The sequence below is a fragment of the Dromiciops gliroides genome, chromosome 3, assembly GCF_019393635.1.
Source record: "Dromiciops gliroides isolate mDroGli1 chromosome 3, mDroGli1.pri, whole genome shotgun sequence".
Classification (NCBI taxonomy): domain Eukaryota; kingdom Metazoa; phylum Chordata; class Mammalia; order Microbiotheria; family Microbiotheriidae; genus Dromiciops; species Dromiciops gliroides.
The window spans coordinates 580,668,988-580,691,361 of record NC_057863.1 but is presented as its reverse complement, the minus strand read 5'-3'; the positions used below and the strand labels follow the sequence as shown (position 1 = coordinate 580,691,361).

The following is a 22,374-nucleotide window of genomic DNA, read 5'->3' as shown; positions in this document are numbered from 1 at the left end:
AAGCAAAGGACTGAAAGAAGAAAGGAGGAGGAATCAGAAGCAGCATTTCTGGAAATGAGAGTAAAAAACAAAAGCATCAACACTTTTACATTTTTTTAATTTAAGAATAAATAATACAGGGTATGATGACTTCCACTTCTATCAACTCTATCCAACTCCATACCTCCCAGAGAGTACCCTGAGGATTTATGGACCCAATACAGGATACAATTCAACAAACATTTACTAAGCATTAGGGGCAGGCAGGGCCAGTGCTAGGTACTACAGATACAAAGATAAAAAATAACAGGGTGGAGAATAATGAACAAAGATGATTCCTTCCTTCAAGGTTTACCTCAGAACCTGTTCTTCCAGACTCCTTTCACTAGCTAACACAAATTGAATATATGCATGTATCTACAGCTCTGGGTATATAGAAAAGCCTCATTAAATCCTTCACCAACCATTCAAGATTTGAAATAAATATTAATACTCTCCATGCATTCCCTGCCCCACCCCAACTTACAGGGCCCATGAGATATAGGATATTGTACAGTACATAGGATCTAGTGCTCAGCAACTATCTACAAAATTTTAAAAGTAAAGTCTTTCACCACATCCCTTCTATACTTTGGACCTTTTCATTAATTCAAACAAATGCCACCATTTAATTACAAATTAAGAAAGCAGAATAGTAAAGTAGAAAAACATTAAGATTGGGAATCAGGACACCTTGGTTAGAGTGCTACCTGAGTATACCAAGGTATGGCCTTAGCCAAGTCATTTCCATTTTCTAGGACTCAATTTCTTCCCCCGTAAAATGAGGTTGTGAAACTAAATCACCTCCAAGGTCCTTTATAGCTCTAACACCTATGTTATCTGCATTATACCAAGCTCTGGGAGCCACATTTTAGGAAGGATATTGACACATAAGAATGTGTCCTGAGGGTAATCAGAATAGAGAAGGGATTAGAGATCATGTCACAAAGGGTCAGTTGGAAGAAATAGTGATATAAAGCCTGCATAAGAAAATTAATGGGGAATAGGATGACTTTCTTCAAGTATTTAAATAACTAACATCTATGATTGTACATATATAACCTATTACCAGATTGCCTGCTGTCTTGGGAAGGGGGGAGGGAGGGGAGGGAAGTAGAAAAATTTGAAACTAGAAATCTTAGGAAAACAAATGTTGAAAACTATCTCTACGTGTAACTAGAAAATAATAAAATACTTTTATGATATAAAAAATGTTTTTAAAAAAACTAACATTTATATAGCACTTTAAAATTTGCAAAGCACTTGACATATCATCATATTTGTTCCCACAACAATGCTATGAAGTAGGGGCTATTTTCCTCATCTTATAGATGAAGAAATTGAGGCTGAGTGGTTAAGTGATTTGCCTAGGATCACACAGCTGGTATATATTTGAGGCAAGATTCAAACTTAAGTTCTCCTAAATCCAAGTTCAGTACAGTACTGACCATGCCACCTGGAGATTAGACTTGTTCTGCTTAGTCCCAGAGGATGAAAGTGGGACCTATGTAACGAGAGGCAGAGGCAGATTTTGGCACAATGTAAAGAAAAACTTACAGCTATGAAATAAGAGAGATTTCCCTGTGTTTAGTTATTTATCCTTCAGGCTTCAGCTATGGATGGAACTAATTAATCTCTAAAGTATCCTCTGACTCTATAATCCTAAATTTACATGTGTGTCTGTATCTATACATGTATTTATGTGTGTACATTTATATGCATGTATATGTATATAAATGGCTCTTTGAAGGGCTGGATTGTGAGGCCAGCATATCCTAAAAGGGAGTTTAAGATGTATATGTGCTACATTTAGAGGTGCTGATCTCCCTAGGCAGTAACCCCACTTAATGTTAGTCACCTTATTCTAGAAACTGGTTGGGAAAGAATTGGCATCCCTTGCAAAGTTTCTCCTCCCACAAACTGCAGTGCTGAGTACTCCAAGAGGTCTGAGAGCTTTCTAAGAGAGCTGAGATAACCCAGAGACACTAGACAGTAGCAATAAAACTTGGACCTGCTGGAGAGAGAGGGAGGAGATGTAACAGGGTAACTGAGGGGCTCCAAGCAGGGCTTGGAATAGTGCCATTACTCAATAAACTTTATCCACTGACCAGCTAGCAGGAAGTTGTGTGATGTTCCCACAGCCCAACTGACATTTTTATACTTCTGCCTCCCTCATACACTCCCTCCCTAGAAAGCCCTCTTCCTCCATTTAGTTTAGGCTGGAGAATTTTTTGAAAGGAAAGTTACTCTGAACAACATCCCCAGTTCTGAAGTTAAGAAAAACCTTGCAGGACCAAATAATGCAGGACCTAATGATGCCAAGGCCTTAGGCTGGGTGCTGAGAGGTCCACAACAGTTGCAAGTCTGACCTGCCTCCTCTGCCTGCAAAGAGGCAAAAGACCTTGCCACACTAAGGGGTCTTTGAAATCAGGCTAAGAACAAAGAATACCAGATGACTACAAAGCCAATCTAATCTAGAGCAGGAATTTTTTACAAAGCATCCCCAATAAGTGGTCATCTAGTATCTACTACAAGACTTCCAATCAAACACAAAGCAAACTTGCTTAGTAACCACTTGAATTTAAACATGAGGCATCACACTTTTTCAGTCACTCATTCTAAGTCTTCATCAGGGTTCTTCATTTGTACATTTATTTTTATTCACTTTTCCCCTCACATGGCCAGATATAATTAGTATGCAGACAAAATTGGTTATTTTGGCTTTTGTTTTCTACTACCTCACCAGGATTTTTTATATAGTTCATACTTAATTACTTATAACTGTACTAAAGTTGTTGTTGTTTGTCCTTTGTTCTTGAAGAGGACCAAGACATCAAGGTAATGTCACAACTTGCACTGAACTGGATTGAAGTGAGGGAGGGCTGTGCAAAGTCACCAACCTCACTCTCTCCTCCAGAGCCATCTGGATCCAGTGGCAAAGTATATATCAGGATGACTGGAGATGGTCCCAGATGTTTACAGCAATTGGGGGTTAAGTGATTTACCCAGGTCACACAGCTAGTAAGTATCTGAGGTAAGATTTGAACTCAGCTCCTCCCAACTTCAGGGCCAGTGCTCTATCCACTGCACCACCTAGCTGCCCCTATACACTAAAGTATTCCATTAATCTACCATGAAATCACCACTCACCTTTCATTCCACATTCAGATTGTTTCTAGTTTTTCCTGATTATACATGTTACTACTAAAATCATGGTACTGATAGATCACTAAAAGATTCTGCCACAGTAACTCTATAAGAGAGATTGTGCCATTTTACAGATAAGTAAACTGATGCTCAGAAAGGTGAAGGGATTTGCCCATGGCTCACAAAGCTAATATATTTGAGAGTTAGAACTTGAACTTGGATTTTCTGACTACAAAAACAGTGCTTTATTCATCACTAGAGAACATAATCCTTATATTATAAAACCTAGTCATTTTATTGTGAAACACACCTAATAGAGAGAGAAAGGAGAAATTTCCTAGGCAAATAAGCATTCACCCACCTACCTAGCATTCAGTCTGGCCACAATGCAAGCCTGGGGAGAAAACTGCCTGCAAGTGAGAGCTGGGTCAATTACCCTAGTCCTGGTATCTCTTTGCCATGCAAAGTTGGTACCATTTATGGCCCTTCCCATCAACTTCCAGAAGCAAAATTTTTCACAGCCATAATGCCACCACAATGACAAGGTTCCTTTCATATAAGCATGGAATTCTGAGGCAAAAATGGCTTCTTTTTTTGGTCTGGATCTGTGATTTCAAGGTAAGGATGCTCCTACCAAATGCAGATCAGCAAACATTCTACAACTTAAGGTCTTAGAAAATTGCCCATGCCTGGAAAGACATGTATGAAATGATGTATAGTGAAGTGAGCAGAACCAAGAGAACACTGTGCACAGAGACAGCAATATTGTTTGATGAAGAACTTGTGAATGTGACTACTCTCAACAATACAATGATTCAAGACAATCCCAAAGGACTACTGATGAAACATACCATCCACCTCCAAAGAACTGATATTGATGGAACAGACTGAAGCATGCTATTTTTCACTTTCTTTCATTTTTTTTTCTTTTAATCAAGTTTACTTGCACAAAATGACAAATATGGTAATGCTTTGCATAATCTAGCCTAATATTTTTATTTTACAGAAGAAAAAACGGAGACCCAACAAGGGGAAGAAATAAATCCCAGGTCAGTCATAGAAAGGCAATGCCAGAGTCAACACTAAAATTGAAGTTTCACTTTTCAGGCCTCTTTCTCCTGTACTATGACAAAAAAAAAAAAAGTTTGAGGCATGGTCTAGGCCCTTCAAAGGATTTACAATCTAGAAGGGGAAGGGAATATGTACACATGGAGGGGGAACTAAAAATATGAGGTAGTACAAAATACCAAATAAAGAGTATAGCTAGATAAGATCTATTAGGAATTCAGAGGTGGTTGAATATCAATAGTAATTTATATTTGTTTTATGTTTTACAGTTGTAAAGTGCTTTTTTCACAATGTTTTGAGGGAGGTAGCAAAAGTATGCCCATTTTACAGATAAAGAAACTTGGGCTGAGTGGAGGCTTCTGGCCACTGTCACAGAGCTAAAAGGAGGAATGGTTGAGAACTAAAACCCAGGCTTTCTGACTTCAAGTCTAGTGCTCCTAGGAGATAAGTGAGGTCAGAGAAATGTGAGCAGCAGAAGTGGGACTTGAGTTGGCCCTTAAAGGATAGATAGGATTTCATTGGGTGAAAAGTGTTGGGGGAAATTCCTGGTGGAAGAAACATGGAGAACAAAGACACAGCTACATTACCAAGCCTGGCATGTTCAAGGAAAAGTGTGACTGGAGCTGAACATATTCAGGGAGCAAGGTTCAAGGAGCAGGGACAGGGGAGGGAGAGACACTGGCAAATGCACGCCAGCAGAGCTCTTCCAGAAAGGTAGGTAGACTCTTTTAACCCTCCCCCTTTTTCCCTTAGGGCAGACAGGCTGCTGTTGCACACCCACTTTCAATGTCCTTCTAAAGAAAACAAATCCTCACCCCTCTAATAAGGCTGCAAGGACAATGGTGCCACAGTTCTGGTCAATACCAGCCAGATCCAAAGTTTTGTCAACAAAGTCAAAGCTTTGTCAACTTCACTGCCTCTGGGGATCTTCCCTTTGGAACTTTTCTTACAATCTAGAATGAACCCATAAGGCTTCAACAGGATCACAGTAACTCACTGGACAGAAGAACAATGCTATAAAGCAAAATATCTTCATGGCCCACTCACCCCAAACCTTCCCTGATGATCCCAGGCCACAATGATCTCTCCTTCCTTAAGATTCCTATAGCGCTCATGAACTACATTGCTCATCTCCTTCTTGGTATTCCTATGGCCTCAACTGATCATTTGGTATTAGAATTAGGAACGTTGACTAGTATCATAACAATATTTGCATCTTATTTCTTCAACTAGAGTGTGAGCAGTCATGTCACACTTCTTTGTGTCCCCTGTAGCACCTAGAATAGCAGTGTTGGACTAAAAGTCATATGGCTTGAGTTCAAGTCAAGGCTCTGCTACTGAGCACACAACAAATGCTTAGTAAATATTGTTCAATAGAGTTTTACCACTGTTAAATATGAGGCCCAAGAATACGGCCTGATGAGTGAACAAAGTTCTGTTAGGAACTGGGTAACATATTAAATCGAAACTTTAGATGCAATGTGATTGACAAAATATGGGACCACAGACACAGGTCAGGGAATTGGGCCTAAAGTGCTAAAGGTCAGAGTGTATTTGTTTGAAGGAGGCACCTGTCAAATAGGCAGGTGAAGCATCCCACGGTCAAGGCATATAACCCCACAGGCTGTTAAATGCCAATGCTAGGACCGCAAGTCAGATCCACTGGCTCCAGTATCCTGACTTTTAGGCTATGCTGTATTCATCATTGAAGATTCAGCACCACTGACAGAAAGAATGTCAATCTGGAGTTACACTACATACTCTTTGACCCAGCAATACCACGAAGTCTGTATTCCAAAGAGACTGAAGAAAAAGGGAAAGTACCTATCAATATGTACAAAAATATTTATAGCAGCAATTTTTGTGGTAGCAAAGAACTAGAAACTGAAGAGATGTCCATCAATTTGGGAATGGCTAAAAAAGCTGTGGTCTATGATTGTGATGGAATACTACTGTGCTATACAAAATGATGAGGGGGATGGGTTCAGAAAAACCTGAGAAGAGCCAAGATGCGGGCCAATTCCCAAATGAACTCTCCCAACATTCCCCTCCAAACAAGTTTAAAATAACGTCTTAAATCAAACTTTGAACTGGCAGAACCAACAAAAAGAGGGAGATATTTATTCAACCTAGGACAACTTAGGAGGTCCACAGGAGAGGTCTGTAACACTGGGCTGGGTATAGGCCTGTAGCTCAGCAGGAGCACCAGCAAAAGGCCTTAAAGGCTGCAGTGCCAACTGCAGCAGGAGCTTCAGGAGCTCTTGGCTCAGAAAAGGTAAAAGGGTCAGACAACTGGTCAGAAAGAGATTACAAGGGACCGCTCGCTGGCACTGGGTACAGCTGGTGGTGATTGGCAACTCTACTGCCCACACACAGTTCTGGATTGCAGTTCCAGGGCAGAGAGGAGTATTTGTGATCAGTCACAAGGGAACAGGGGCCACAGTTCCAGAGCCAAGAAAAATACTATTACTTGCAGGGGAGCAGGGACCCTTCCCAGGTAAAGACCAGAGAACAGACCAGGAGAGCAGTGACCATATCTCTCTCAGGATAATACCACCTTGCAAGCATCAAAAACTTTCAGGCCCCCAGAACTAGCTCTGAAAATAGCAGCACAAAAAAACCTAACACTTGGCACAGTGCCTCCCCACCCCAAGGTGAGCAGAGTCCAACTTTATGTTAAAGTTCAAAGTGAGGAAACAGGCTAGTAAAATGAGCAAAAGAACTTGACCATAAAAAGTTACAATGGTGGCAGGGAAGACCAAGACATAACCTTAGAAGAAAACAATTTTAACACAGCTACACCAAAGACTCAAAGAAAAATGGTAATTGGACCCAATTATAGCAAGAATTTCTGGAAGAATTAAAGAAAAAGATAAGAGTGGTAGAGAAAAAAATCTGGGAATGAGAATGATGCAGGAAAATTATGAAAATAGAATTAACAACTTGGTTTAAAAAAGGGGGGGGACAAAAATACTGAAGAAAATAACTATTTTAAAAACATAATTGGCCTAACAGTAAAATAGGAACACACATTCATTGAAGAAAAGAACTCCTTAAAAATTATAAACATTGAGGGGGCTGCTAGGTGGCACAGTGGATAAAGCACCAGCCCTGGATTCAGGAGGACCTGAGTTGAAATCCGGCCTCAGACATTTGACACTTACTAGCTGTGTGACCCTGGGCAAGTCATTTAACCCTCACTACACCAAACACACACACACACACACACACACACGTTGGAGAAGATATGGGGGGAAATGGAACACTAATACATTGTTGGTGGAGTTGTGAACTAATCCAACCACTCTAGAGAGCAATTTAGAACTATGCCCAAAGGGCTATAAAACTATACATACCCTTTGATCCAGCAATACAATACCTCTGATAGGTCTGTATCCCAAAGAGATCAAAAAAAGGGAAAAGGACCCACATATACAAAAATATTTATAGCATCTTTTTTCATGGTGGTAAAGAATAGGAAATTTGGGGGATTCCTATCAAATGGGGAATGGCTGAACAGGTTGTGGAATATGAATGTAATGAAATACTATTGTGCTATAAGAATGATGAACAGACAGATATCAGAAAAACCTAGAAAGACTTACATGAATTGATGCTTAGTGAAGTAAGCAGATCCAGAATACTATACACAGTAACAGCAACATTTTGCAATGCTTAACTGTGATAGACTTGTCTCTTCTAAGCAATATAATGATAAAATACAATTCCAAAAGACTCATGATGGAAAATGCTCTCCACATCCCAAAAAAACTATGGAGTCTGAATGCAGATCAAAGCATACTGTTTTCACTTTTTGTTTTGTTTTTTTTTTCTTTCTTGTGGTTTTTCCCTTTTGTTCTGATTCTTCTTTCACAACATGACTAATATGAAAATATGTTTAACATGATTGTACATATATAACCTATATCAGATTGCTTCTTGTCTTGGGGAAGGAATTCTTTAACAATTAGAATTGGACAAGTAGGTAGTACAGTAGACAGAATGCTGACCCTGGAGTCAGGAGTACCTGAGTTCCAATCCAGCCTCAGATACTTACTAGCTGCATGACCCTATGCAAGTATCTTAACGCTGTTTGTCTCAGTTTCTCATTTCTAAAATGACTTGAAGAATGAAATGACAAACCACTACAGCATCTTTGCCAAGAAAATCCGAAATGGAGTCATGAAGAGTCTGACACAACTAATTAACTAAACAACATACAATACACACACACACACACACACACACACACACATTTATAAGAATTTTCACTTGAATTCACATCCCCTTCAAAAAACAAAAAACTGTCTCTCTCAAATACAAAGAGAGGGAAGTTTTGGGAGTATGATGTCTAAAATCTAATGTGTTGGGGGCAGCTAGGTGGCACAATGGATAAGGCACTAACCTTGGATTCAGGAGGACCTGAGTTCAAACCCAGCCTCAGACACTTACTAGCTGTGTGACCCTGGGCAAGTCACTTAAACCCCATTGCCCTGCAAAAAAAAAAAAAAAAAAAAAATCTAATGTGTTCCAGGGCAGCTAGGAGGCGCAGTGGATATAGCACTGGCCCTGGAGTCAGGAGGACCAGAGTTCAAATCTGAACTCAGACACTTAACACTTACTAGCTGTGTGACCCTGGGCAAGTCACTTAACTCCAATTGCCTCACCCCTCCCCCAAAATCTAATGTGTGTATTCTTACCTGCCCCCCCCCGTGGGGGGGGGGCGGGGGGAACTAGCTAAGATTTACTTATAAATTCAGCAACAGTTTAGGCTTTTAAGCATTTATTAAAGCATATTAGAAGTTAGTAAAGAGAGAGAGAGCACATGTGTCTGAAAGAATGGAAAAACCCTAGCTCAGATCTATATGAGAGAGAGAGAGAGAAAACACACCTCTACCTAGGCCCTCACACTTCCCAAAAATTGAGAGTACCAGTCAGTTCCTCCAGAAGCCCCCTGTCCAACAGGAAGAGGGGCAGTCCCCACACACAGCCAAGCTAATTGGCTGGTAGCATTCAAGTCCATTGATTGACATGACTAAAAGGCGGTCCATGAACTTCCAGGATGACCTTCAAAAGGTCAAATTCTTTCTCAGCAGGAGGCAGATAGGTAGCCCAGTGGATAGAGCCCAGTGGACTCATCTTCATTACTTCAAATCCAGCCTTATACACTTACTAGCTGCATGACCCTGGGCAAGTCACTTAACAGTGTTTGCCTCAGTTCCTCATCTGAAAAATGAGCTAGAGAAAGAAATGGCAAAGTACTGCAATATCTTTGCCAAGAAAACCCCAAAATGGGTTCACAGACAGTCAGACATCACTGAAACAAATGAATAACAGCAAGGCAGCAGCTAACGACTCCATGAAACATCAAAAAACAATTAAACAAAGTCAAAAGAATGAAAAAATAGGGGGCGGCTAGGTGGTGCAGTGGATAAAGCACCAGCCCTGGATTCAGGAGGACCTGAGTTCAAATCCGGCCTCAGACACTTGACACTTACTAGCTGTGTGACCCTGGGCAAGTCACTTAACCTCCATTGCCCCACCAAAAAAAAAAAAAAAAAAAGAATGAAAAAATAGAAAAAAAATGTGAGCTATCTTAGAAACCAGAATCCAACAATATATTTTATACAAGAGACACACTTAAAATAGAAAGATAGACAGTACTAAAATAAAAAGCTAGATGAGAATCTATTATGCTTCAGCTAAAGTAAAAAAGACAGGAGTAGTAATCATGATATCAGAAAAAACAAAAATAGACCTAATTAAAAGAAATAATCAGGGAAACTACATTTTGCTAAAAAATACTATAAACAATGAAGTAATATGAAAAAAATTTACATCAAGTTTATCTGAAAAAGGTCTCATTTCTCAAATATATATAGGGAACTGAGTCAAATTTATAAAAACTGCAATTCACCAATTGATAAATGATCAAGGGATCTGAACAATTTTCAGAAGAAATCAAAGCCATCCATAAGTGTATGAAAAAAATGCTCTAAATCACTACTGATTAGAGAAAGGCAAATTAAAACAACTCTGAGGTACTACCTCACACCTATCAGAAATGACAAATACTGGAGGGGATGAAGGAAAATAGGTATGTTAATGAACTGCTGATGGAGTAGGGAAGTGGTCCAACCATTCTGCAGAACAATTTGGAACTATACCCAAAGGGCTATAAAACTGTGCATATCCTTTGATCCAGCAATACCACTACAAGATCTGTAACTCAAAGAGATCAAAGGAAAAAAGGAAAGGACTTATATATACAAGAATATTTACAGTAGTGGTAAAGAATTAGAAATTGAGGGGATGCTCATTAATTGGGGAATGACTAAAGTTGTGGCATATGATTTTGATGGAGTACTATTGTGCTATAAGAAATGATGAGGGGTATATAACCTATATCAGATTACTTGCTGTCTTGGGGAGGGAGGAGGGAGGGAGAAAAATTTGAAACTAGAAATCTTATAAAAACCAATGTTGAAAACTATCTCTACATGTAACTGGAAAATAATAAAAGATTTTTATGGGGAAAAAAATGATGAGGGGAGTGCTTTCAGAAAAACATGGCAAAACCTATATGACACGAGCACAAAGTGAAGTGAGAAGACTAGAGATCATTATGTACAGTAAGAGCAATATTGTAATGATCAACTGTGAAAGACTTGGCTATTCTGATCAATACAATGATCCAAAATAACTCCAAAGGACTCATGTCAAAAAAAAATGCTCTTCACCTCAGAGAGATAACTGATGAATTCTTAGTACAATTTGAAGTATAATTTTCTCACTTTTTTTTTGCTCTGTTTTGCAATATGGCTAATAGGGAAATATGTTTACATGATTTCACATATATAACTGATATATTGTTGGCCTTCTCAGTTGGTGGGAGAGAGGTGAGAAGGAGGAAGAGAATCTGGAACTCAAAATTTAAAGAGAAATAATATTAAAAATAAATTTTAAAAATATTTTCTTGCTTTTTTCCTTTTTGCAACATGGCTAATATAGAAATATATTTTGTATGACTTCACATGTATAACTGATATTATATTACTTTCCTTTTCAATGGGTTGGGGAGAAGTTAGAGGGAGGCAGAGAATTTGGAACTCAGAATTTTTTTTTTAAATGCAAAAAAAGAAATCTTTCTTAGAAGAAAAGTAAATAAATAAATGTGATAATAGAGATGCAAAGTTTAAATTCCAGCTCTGGTATTTACTCCCTATGTAAACTTGAGTAAATCTGTTTCCCTCTCTGGGACTGTTTTCTCACCTATAAAATAAAGTGAGATCAGATAGATCATCTCTAACCTTTCAGCTCCAAGCTCCATGATTCTCAGAATGTTGGCATAGATCGAAACAATCTAACTCTCTTGGCCTCAACTTCTTCATCTGTAAAAATGGGAATAATACCTGTCTTACTGACCTCACAGGAACGTTGTAAGAATCAAACAAAAACATAATAGGCAGGAAACTGCTTTGAAAACAGTTGATCAAGGGGGCAGCTTGGTGGCACAGTGTATAAAGCACCAGCCCTGGATTCAGGAAGACCTGAGTTCAAATCTGGCCTCAGACACTTGACACTTACTAGCTGTGTGACCCTGGGCAAGTCACTTAACCCCCATTGCCCCGGAAAAAAAAGAAAAAGAAAAAAGAGAGAAAACAGTTGAAGGTTAAATACAAATGGGAGGGATTATTATTACCCAAAAGAGTTAAAAGTCTAAATAAACTGCAGTTTTAAGCCCAAAGAGTGGTTAATACAAAATTAACTTGAGTGGATAACACCTCCCAGACTGAAAAGACAGTATTTCTCCTAAGGACTGAAAAGGGGAAGATGAAGAATCAGATTTAGACCTGACTCCACTTATTTAGTGAGGCCAATATATTAGCTTTCCTGTGGAATCATTTCCCACAGGAAGCATCAGTGGCAGCCAAACTTAGCAACCTGCCAACTAATAGAAATGCCACTTTTTCATATAGAAGCTTAGACTCAGAGACTAAAAGGAACTTAGAACACAGAATGTTGGAGAAGAACTTAGAGGTCATCTAGTATAACACTTCCAGGAAAGGAATACCACCACCACCACCACCCCCAATATCCTAGCTAAGTGAAGGCTGAGTAATCACTTGCAGATCTCTAGTAATGGAGAATTTATTACCTCCTAGGGCAACCATTCCACTCTGAGTAAGCTCTCATTGTTTAAGAAGTTTTCTTTAAATCAAGCCCAAATCTACCTCCATATTACTTCCATCCATTGGTCCTAGTTTTTTAGGTAAAAAATGAACAGGAGCAAAATGAAAAAGTTTTATCCTTCTTCCACATGACAACACTTCAAACAAAGAAGACTACTCTGAAATCAAATGAGATAATAGATACAAAACAACTTTGAAAACAGTACTGTTCTATAAATAAAACTATGATTAGGAAGGGATGGAAAAGGAGTCTGCACAACAGGGTTCTAGATAAGGGTAGACCCTACTCAAATCAGGCTCATCACTGTTCCCAATCCCCTAAGAATGCTACACACCTTCCCACATGCCTAGTAAGTGTCCTCTCTATTTTGTTTAAATTCTACTACCCATCCTTTGGGGCCCAGTTCAAGCCCCAACTCCTCCAGAGAAACTTCCCAGATGACTCCAACCTGATATGATCACTCCCTAACTTATGCTTTTGATGCAGTCTTTATCTCACAACTATTACCCTGTTATTTAGGTTCTCTTCTCTGCTTGGATGCCACACACTCTATAGACTACACTATAAAGCAGCTACTCACATATGTGGCCTTGGTCATTAAGTGTTTCATGTGTATTCATCTGGACTCCATAATTCAGGAGGGGGTCTCGTAAACTGAGACCATATTTTCCTACAGCACCTCATTCTCAGATGACAAAGTATCTTCCGAATTACAGGCCAGGCCCATTCTTCAGTTCATCAGTATGACATCCAGAACTAAACACAATATTCTAGCTGTATTCTGACCACAGCTGAGTATAGCAGGATCTCTCTGAAAGGACCTAGGCACTATACTATGCTTGTCTTTAAACAACCTAAAATCACATTAGCTTTTTAACTACTATATCACAACATTGACTCTTACTGAATTTGTATTCCACTAAAGCCCCCAGACCTTTGTCACATAAACTTCTATTTAGCCACACCCATACACTTAGGAAGTAGATTTATTTTTGAACCTGAGGGTAAAGCTTTGCATTTATCCCTATTAAATTTCATGCAACTAGATATAGTCCAACATTATAACAACCTGTCTCAAAATCCTCTTAGATATTATCTTTAACCGTATTAGTTGTCCTTCACAGCTTTTTGTCATCTACAAATTCAACAAGCATGTCATCTATGCCTTTATCCAAGTTAGTGATAAAAGTGTTAAACAACACAAGGCCAAGCAGCAAGGCCCAGGGTCCTTTGCTAGAAATATCCTTCCAAGTTGGATATGAAGCCATTAGTGACTATATGTTTTGGAACCCAGCTGTACCATCATTTATCTAGCCTCTCTCTATTTGGTCCACAACAATATGACAGATTTTGACAAATGCTTTACTAAAAATCTAAGTAGGCTCCATAACATTCTCTTTCTCTACCAGTCTATTAGTCCAACTTGTCCCGTTTTATAAATTAGGTATGACTTCCATATCCACCCAACCTGTGATTCTTTAAACCTGCCACCTAGGGTCCCCTGCCCTAAAGGCTAGAGGAGTTCCAAGATAAAAAATAAAGATAGGCTGAAATATTTAGAGCAAGCTTCCTGGAAATGGTAAGCTCTTCCTATCTAGCAATTAACTAAGTACCCAAGGTAGCCTAGGTGCCTAGCCACCTCCTCAGAAGTATCAACCTTTAAACTAAAGCCTAGGACAGCAAACTGTTAACAGCAATAGAATAGCAAGCCTCGTCAGGCTGGCCTGGTCTATCTCCAGGCTCTGCCTCTCTCCCTCCAACCCTACCCACCTGCCCTTACCCTTGGCACCAGTCCAGTTCCGGGAGCCACCCAGAGCTAAAAACAGCACAGCCCCCAAGATGGCAAAGCCATTTATAGTGCTGGAGGCGTCAGCAATGGGCTGGGCTGCCAGGAACTTGCTTCACTGAGGCCCCAAAGTAAGAGCCCAGCCTGCCTTTCAGCACCAATTGATAGGCAAAGGATCACAGAGTTAGTTAAAAGGGACTTTAGAGATGATTTAGTTCGACTCCCTCATTTTTCAGATGAGAAAACAGACCCAGAGTAAAGAGAGGACTTGCCCAAAGTTACACAAGTAGTAAGCTATAGAGCTAAAAACAAACAAACAAAAGACAGAGACTCTTTTTTCCCCCTTTCTTTGTATCCCCAACACTCAGCACAGTGCCTGGTGCTTAGCAAATGCTAGTTAGTTTCCTAACTTTTCACCATACCACACTGCCTTTATTGTGTCTCTCACCAGGAGGCCCTTCTCAAGTCTTGGACCAGGCTGAATACACAGCAACTCTTGACCTCAAACAAATTCAAATTCAATTATAGCTAAAAGGCTGTAATAAACTGGGATGAGAACCACTGCTCCAACCTGCCTTTAACTCCCAGATCTCCTAAACTTGGTCACTATTACTCTGACCCTTCACATTCAGCCCTAGAATTTTCTGAGAACCCAGACACATGTTCTGCCCAAAAGTCAGGCAAGCCCAGAGCCTGGCTTGCTGAAAACAGCAGGTACCTAAGGAATGCAGGCTCAGGATTAGCTGAGGAAAGCACAATGAGAAACTAAGAAAGCGAATTAGAATCCACCTGAGTGCACCTTTCAGGTCTGGCCTTCATTAATGCCTGGCCTAGGACACTATTTGTATCCGCCCACCTCCTCAGGAGAGTATGTCTTTCTGTACCTAAAATGGCTGTTAAATAAAAGGGGTTTGGTTTGGTTTGGTTTTGATTTGTTTTTACTAAATCCTACAAAAACCATTATGTTCACACATACACACACACACACACACACAAATATATGGGACTAGAAGGGAAAAGTCCAAGATTATCTGAGAAAGTGAGAAAGTAAATCTACATCTCTGGCCCCTTCCTAGTCTTGCCTTCTTGATGGATGAGAAAGGCAGGATTTATAGAGCTAAAGGGAACAAGAAGGACTGGGATCATTTTCCAGGGCAGAGGATGAGATCCCTGGTTCTCTCACACTGTCACCTCTCCAGTTGGTACCACCTACATACAAAAAGTCTCCAAGACTTATTCTACTCAGGAAAACACCAATTTCTCCAGAGCATACCAAGATCACACAGGCCACAAAAGGTCACCCCATCCAAAGATTATCTGCCCAAGGTAAGTCCAGTAAGAGAAAGCATAGCAAGATGGATAGCAAGTTATTCCCGAAACAGATTCCCTAATTGCCATGGAACTCTGAAAAGCCCAGTCTGTTCCCTGGCATTCTGAGGTACACAAAGGAAAACTCAGAAAGTACTCTTCCCTCCCAAGCTACCTCAACTGGCTCCACAATTAGCATCTCCCCCAGGTACCTATGTGTGACTGTTCAATCAATCAATAAATAAAAATTTATTAAGAGCCTACTATATGCCAGGCACTGTGCTAAATGCTGGGATATAAAAAGATGTAAAAGATAGTCTCTGACCTCCAAGAGCTTCTAATCTAATGGAAGAAGACAACATGCAAAGAAATATATATAAAGCAAACTATATACAGGATAAACAGGAAATAATTAACAGATGTAAGGCACTGGAATTAAGGGGATTAGGGAAGACTTCCTGTAGGAGATATTCAGTTAACTGCTTCCCCTGCTCCCAAAGAAAAAACTAGAGTCATATATGCAATATAATTAACTACCACCTCACATTTATGAGATAATAGATCTACTGAAGTATATTTAAGGCTTATACAGTACTTTCTTCACAACTCCATAAAAAAAGTAGTGCAAGTTTTAATTACTCTCACTTTTCAGAGAAGAATGGACAGAACCAGGCCTGGAGTCAAAAAGACTCATCTTCCTGAATTCAAATCTGGCTCAGACACTCACTATGTGACCCTGGGCAAGTCACTTAACCTTGTTTGCCTCAGTTCATCTGTAAAATGAGCTAGAAAAGGAAATGGCAAACCACTCCAGCATCTTTGCCAAGAAAACCCCAAATGGGGTCACAAAGAGCCGGACATGACTGAAACGACTGAACAACAAATTACAAAGAAGGAAACAAAAAAGTTGAGCAGCTAAATGAGGTGTTCATGTTCACACAGCTAGTAAGCATGAGAGCTAGGATTCAAAACTAGTGTCCTGACTCCAAATCTAGCCCTTTTCCCCACTCTACCAGTCTGAGTCCCAGTTCCAAGGTACAGCTATATTCAAGAACAACAGTAACCTGTGTACCGAGTACTGTCTTGTTAGTACCTGCAGCTACAACAACCTGGTTGGAGGGGACACAGGCAGAATCAAAATAATTTAAGACCAAAATGAAAGTTTTATGCCCTGATGTAGAAAAGATCAAAGTCTACATATGAAGAAAGATGTAAAGAACACAAAAAGGCCTGTGAGTAGATTGGGCTAGCGTCAAGCACGACCAGTGGTAAGCCTCTAAAATAAGATTTCAAGCAATGCTTGGCCCATTCCCTCCCAGAAAGAGGGAAAAAACCCACCTGCTTCTGCCTAAAATTCTACCCTCAGCACTTCATTCCTTAGCTTAAGGCTCTGATCTCTGCTACAATACAGGGAATCTGCTAGGAAAGAATTAACATGAAGAGCTGATGGCAGTTTTGGATGGTTCGCAATTTGTCTACTTCACAATCTTACCTGTGAAGGCTACTGATCTCCCAATAGCCCTGAGTGAACACCATTATTGAGGAGAAGTAGGGGTCTGTGGCCTAGATGGATAGATATTACATACATTTGGGGCCTATTTCTAAAACAATCACCAACCTGTCCAAATCAGAGAAGCCTTTTTCATAAGGTTCACTCCATTTGGAAACAAGATAGACACTCCTACTCTTAGGGGAGAGTCTTGAATCCTGTTCTAGCAGGGAAAGTTCAGAGAGCCACAGAACAAAGTAAGAGCTCTAAATCCCACTCCTCCATATGAGGACAGCAGTTCTGCTGCTGCCACAAAACTATGAGCTACATTTCTTTTTCATGCTGCTAACAGAGGGGACCCAGACACCCTAAGATAACCATCAAACCCAGGCCAACCATGCACTCTCCCAATTCCCAGAAATCAGTGCCTATGCAGAGCGACAGAGTTGAATGGCCCAAGCCAGCTGGTGCCATGGTCCTAAGAGAACCCTTGTGGAAGTGGAAAGTGGGAAGTAAAATTCTTTTCTCACCTCCTGAACTCACAGTAAAATCAACTAAATTAATGTACTTTGCAACAGCATTAGTACTGCTCCCTGACAAAGACCTGCAAACCTAGAAAAGAAAACCAGGACTCATATACAACCCAGAATTGTAATGCTCTCCAATCAAGCAGTGAGAGGGAGCTCTAAGCTCTTCATGGGCTGCTCTTCCTTACACCAACCCCCTCACCATGAATCTCACTTTCAGGTTGCTCTCAGGGTTGGCTGATTGCTTCCATGACAAAGTCAAAGGAAAGCCACAGAACTTAAGGGACAACAGGCTCTGTATAGGCCATCAAGGGAAAAAGTCCTCACATAAGAGAGGTGGCCTTCCTAGGAGAGATGGGACAGGATCCCTCTGAGCTGCTTTCTTTAAACCAAAAGGCAGACTATTCTTCGAGGCTAGTAGTGCTTAAAGCCACTGCATATGGCTGTCCTAGTAAGTCTTTCATCTAAATCATTTCTCCTGGATACTGGGAAGGGGTCTTGATCCACAGAGGCAAAGAGGTCCCCTTTAACGCCAAATACAAAGCATTCTAGAGAGTATTAAAAGATGAATTCTTAACAGGTCAGGCATTTCTGGGCCAATGAAAAAGTAGCCAACAAGCAGAGGCCAGAAGGTCATTTCTCTCTAAATTTCGGGTGAGACTTTAAGGCCAACACCCCCACCACCAACCCAGCGGCAAGCCTCCATTTCTCAGTCCCAGTGCCTTACCTGCCACTGCTGATTCCTCGGGGCTGGCTCCTGGAGGCTTCTCTCCTTGGCCATGGTGCAGAAGGAGCGCCCATAAGAGCCAGACTGCCAGGCCGGGGGTCACATCCATGGCTGAAGGCTACGCGGCCGGTAAGGGGAGCCTGGACGCCCTCTCCTTCAGCATTCGGCCTAGCCCGGCCCTCAGCCCACGCCGCTGCTCCCGCTCTCAGTCTCCCAAGGCACCTCCGCAGCCCCAAGCTGGGCAGGAAGAGGGCAAGAGGGTGAAAGTCAAGTATTGGGGATCCTCGTACCCCAAGCCCGCAGATCCCCTGCTAGCTCCGGGCACGCCTCAAAGTCCTGGGGCTTCGCAGCTTCCCCTCGAGTCCCAGAACACTGTCAGTCTGTCTGTCCTGCCAGCGGCCACTATCGGGAAAGGTAAGACTCTCCAAGCCGGGGGTGGGGGTATCCAGAGCCAGGCCCCCTTCCCGGTCAGCCTAATTCTGCCCGCTGCGAGCGGCAGCGATGGCCTGGGCGCTCCAACTCCTCGCAGCTGCTTTACCCCCCTCCCCCCTCCCAAAGCACTTGCCGCTTCCGGAGAGTTTAAGGAGGGAGGGAGGAGGGAGGGAGCGAGCCTGTAGAAGCCGTGTCAGCCGCGTCGCCGCCCGCAACAGCCCCCCCCTTCCCCACCTGGAAGGCCACGGAGTTCACACGCTAGCACGCGGAATGCGGCGCCAGGGGACTGGGGGATGTGGGACAAGAGGGACCACTGCTCTCGACTGACCCTAACCCCCAAGGGGACTCCGGGATGCCCTCCCGGCCTGAGGGGACGGGACCCAAAGTTCAGGGGGTTCGATCCCTAAGGCCGGTCCTGGCTCTGCCCTCCCAGGGTACGGACTGACCGACGGGGCAGGCTGATCTGAGAACTGGGTTAAGCGCCGCTGCCGCCCCCGCCCCCCGCCTGTCCGGTTAGCCCTGGCTTGGCACCCACCAGGAAGGACAGCAGCCACCTCAGCTGCAGTCGTCCCCGGGGTTTTTGTACAGCCCCAGTCCCTTCAGCCCGGCTGAAAACAGCACAGATGGGCTTGGCCTTAGACGGGGTGGGCTAGGGCATAACAGCTCCCGGATCCCAAAGCCCTCCCCAAATTGAACGCAGGCTGGGCGGGGGAGAGGGGGCGGAGGGAAAGGAGCGGGAGCCCCGCCCCCTCCTGCAAAGCCGGCCTATCCCGGGGTGAACTAGCGTACAAGACTCGCCCCCTGCCCGCCCGGCTGAGCCACTCTCCCCAGATAACCCTGCTCTGACCAGCTTCCACCCGGATAGGCTTCAGTGCAGCCGGCCGCCGCTGGGACAGGCCCTTCTTTAGTGTCCTGCGGCTGTCCGGTCGTCCAGGCCCCGGATCGCTCCTTCCTCTCACTAGAGCCCTAAGTCCTTACCCTGCCGTGGGGTGTTCCAGGGATCCCTCTGCCCCCACCACCACCACCCAGGCACAATGATGGTCTCTTCCGGAGTCCCTCTCTCTCCAGGACCTCCCTCCCTCCGTCTCCCCACGATGAGCCGTTCCCGGGAGCCTTCCCCTCCCCCTACAGTGAACGGGCTCTCCCGCGATAACCACCTCGCCGTGGGGCGGGAAACCGAGAGTTTGCTACAGCCGCTGACCCCGCCCCCATGGCAGGGCTCAAGAAATTGTATGGGACAGGATGGGACCAGAACTGGGAATTCTTCCTCCCTCCCCGATACCGTCTAGGCCGCCACCCAGCTGACAGAGCCGACAACGGTCCGGCCCAGCGCGCGACCGCCCGCCGGCAGTCCGGTTCTTCAAAGCCTCGCCCACTCCTCCGCACCCCGTAACCAATGAAAGCACGCTTCCTCTTCACGACTGGCCTCGAGGATCCACCCACTGTCGGGGCTTCCTAGCCAATCAAATTCCGTCTCGTTCGCGCCTGCGCGCCAGCGTCCCCTAGTGGATGAGTTCAGGGGCTTCGGGCGCAGGCACGTGTCCGAGATAGTTAACAGAGATCAACCTGGGTATGAGAATTCTTTGAGTATTATTATCGAGGTTTTGGAGAGGGCATGTGCCTTTTTAGTATTCTTCCAGCTGTGGTAGGATGAATTTCTTCCATCCATCCAGGAATGAGCCATCCATGCACTTTCTCTTTCCTGATCTGATCCCCTTTGTCAGTCATTAAGCATTTATTAAGAGCTTACTATTGTGTCAGGAACATAGGGAAGCATTTAGGAGGCAAAGAAAGGTAAAAACACTGTCTCTTCCCTCCCATTCAAAAGAGGGAGACCTCGTGGCCAGCACTTCCCTACCATTTTTCTATTGCAGCTTGACCAGAACAATTTGCTAATGAATGCATGAGGGCAGTGAAATATCATCCCATTTATGCCTTCAAAGAACATTTTTCTAAACACCTACAAAGTGCAAGGTCCTGTACTAGTCTCTAGGCATGCAAAAGACTTTTCTCAGAATGAAATAGGCCGGGCTCCAGAGGAACTTATAAATAAGAAAATAGAAAGCAACTTGGAAAGAATTCTCTACAGTAAAGTGGGACCTGCGACAAACACAAAGTTTAGATAAGTCTTGTTTCCTGCCCTGTCTTGCAAAGTAATAAAAAGAGCATAAAATGGAGAGAAAAACACCTGAGCTGCCTTCCTGAATGGGCAGTTGTGAAGAGCAAAGGAAGTAATGCTTTGAAAACTGATAAAGAAGGGGCAGTTAGGTGGCACAGTGGATAAAGCACCTGCCCTGGATTCAGGAGAACCTGAATTCAAATCCAGTCTCAGACACTTGACACTTGCTAGCTGTGTGACCCTGGGCAAGTCACTTAATCCTCATTGCCCCACAAAAAAAAAAAAAAAGAAAAGAAGAGAAAAGAAAACTGATAAAGGCAAAATTCTTTGTTATAAAGGAAATCCAAATATCAATAAAAATTAATGTTAAAAGAAAAATTGATAAAGCACTTCATACATATGAAGGGATATTATGATTGCCAACCAGTTCTAATGCTGAAGGATACAAACATAACATTCAATTCAACAAACATTTATTTACTAAGTTCCCACTCTGTTCAAGGCACTGCTTTAAGTGCTAGGAAGACAAAGACAAACTTGAAGCAGCTCCTGCCCTTGAGGAGTTTACATTCCAATGGACATGTATGGAAATTTATTTTGATTTGGGGACCCTATCTTTAGGCTGAGATCAGAAAGCCTTAGGCCCTCAGGGTCTCTTCTGTGTGGGAGGGGCTGCTGCCTCTCCCCCTCTGCTTCAGCTGAGCCAAAAAGCCCCATGGGCTGTACAAGACGCCAGGTCAGACAGCTAGGGGAAAAAAAGGCCCCAGCTCCCTCCGACCTGAGCAGAGATATCCAAAAGATCCTGGATAGCCTGTGCTGAGTCACATGAGGCTGGAGCGCACCCCCCCCACCAGCCACAGCTGGAGGATTAGCTTGGTCTGTGGGGGCACAGGAAGCCCCGAGATTTAAGTGGAGAGAAGAAAAGGTATATATAGACCTGGGAGTTAGACAGCAAGGGGTTCGGATGGAGGAGACGAGGCGGAGAAGAGGTCAAGCAGCTGCTGACGAGATTAGAAAGGTTGGAGTGCGGCAGACTGGAGACCAGGCTACAAGGATGCAGGAGAAGATGAGAAGGACTAGGAGCAGGGAAAAGAGAGGCCGAAGGGCAGACTGACAGAGCAGACAGACAGAAGGTCAGTGAAAGAGAAACATAGGGGTTCAGCAGTGGAAGTAAGGAAAGGAAAGTTAGAAGCAAGGGGATTTACAAAGTGAAAGGGTACAGGTGGAGTTAGTGAAAGTAACTGAGCAAGTGAAAATACCGTGAGGCAGAAGTGGCTAAGGCCCTTATTGTATTAAAAAAGTTCAAAGCGCAGCAGGTGGGAAAGAGACACAGTGGAAAAAAACTGCAGGAAAGCAGTCAGGTTGTACATTTTATTTCCCTGTATTCTTAATTTTAAATAGTATGTCATAAATAAATTCTGCTTTGATTATTTAGTTAAGAGCCTTCTTAATCTTTAGTTTATCAATTTGGGAGCAGTGTGGTGGAACTTTATAAATGGCCCACATTAAATTAATAGCAGTCAGATAGCCAAACAGTCAAAAGTCCCCAGATTAGTCATC

The 22,374-nt window shown here is 42.7% G+C and overlaps 1 protein-coding gene across 12 annotated transcripts in view; it reads right to left on the bottom strand.

Moving 5' to 3' along the window:
• The window catches only part of STIM1 (stromal interaction molecule 1), a 258,245-nt gene extending 238,166 nt beyond the window's left edge, over positions 1–20,079 (bottom strand). For 2 of the 12 annotated variants that reach the window (XR_006355528.1, XM_043991782.1), the window contains exon 1: positions 18,264–19,202. Coding sequence is in view for 11 of the 12 variants with exons in the window: in XM_043991782.1 (XP_043847717.1) it covers positions 18,264–18,372 (109 nt within the window). In the remaining variant the exon portion in view is untranslated. The other 10 variants (XM_043991784.1, XM_043991783.1, XM_043991780.1 and 7 more) reach the window with 8 other exon arrangements.
• Positions 20,080–22,374: the final 2,295 nt, after the last annotated feature.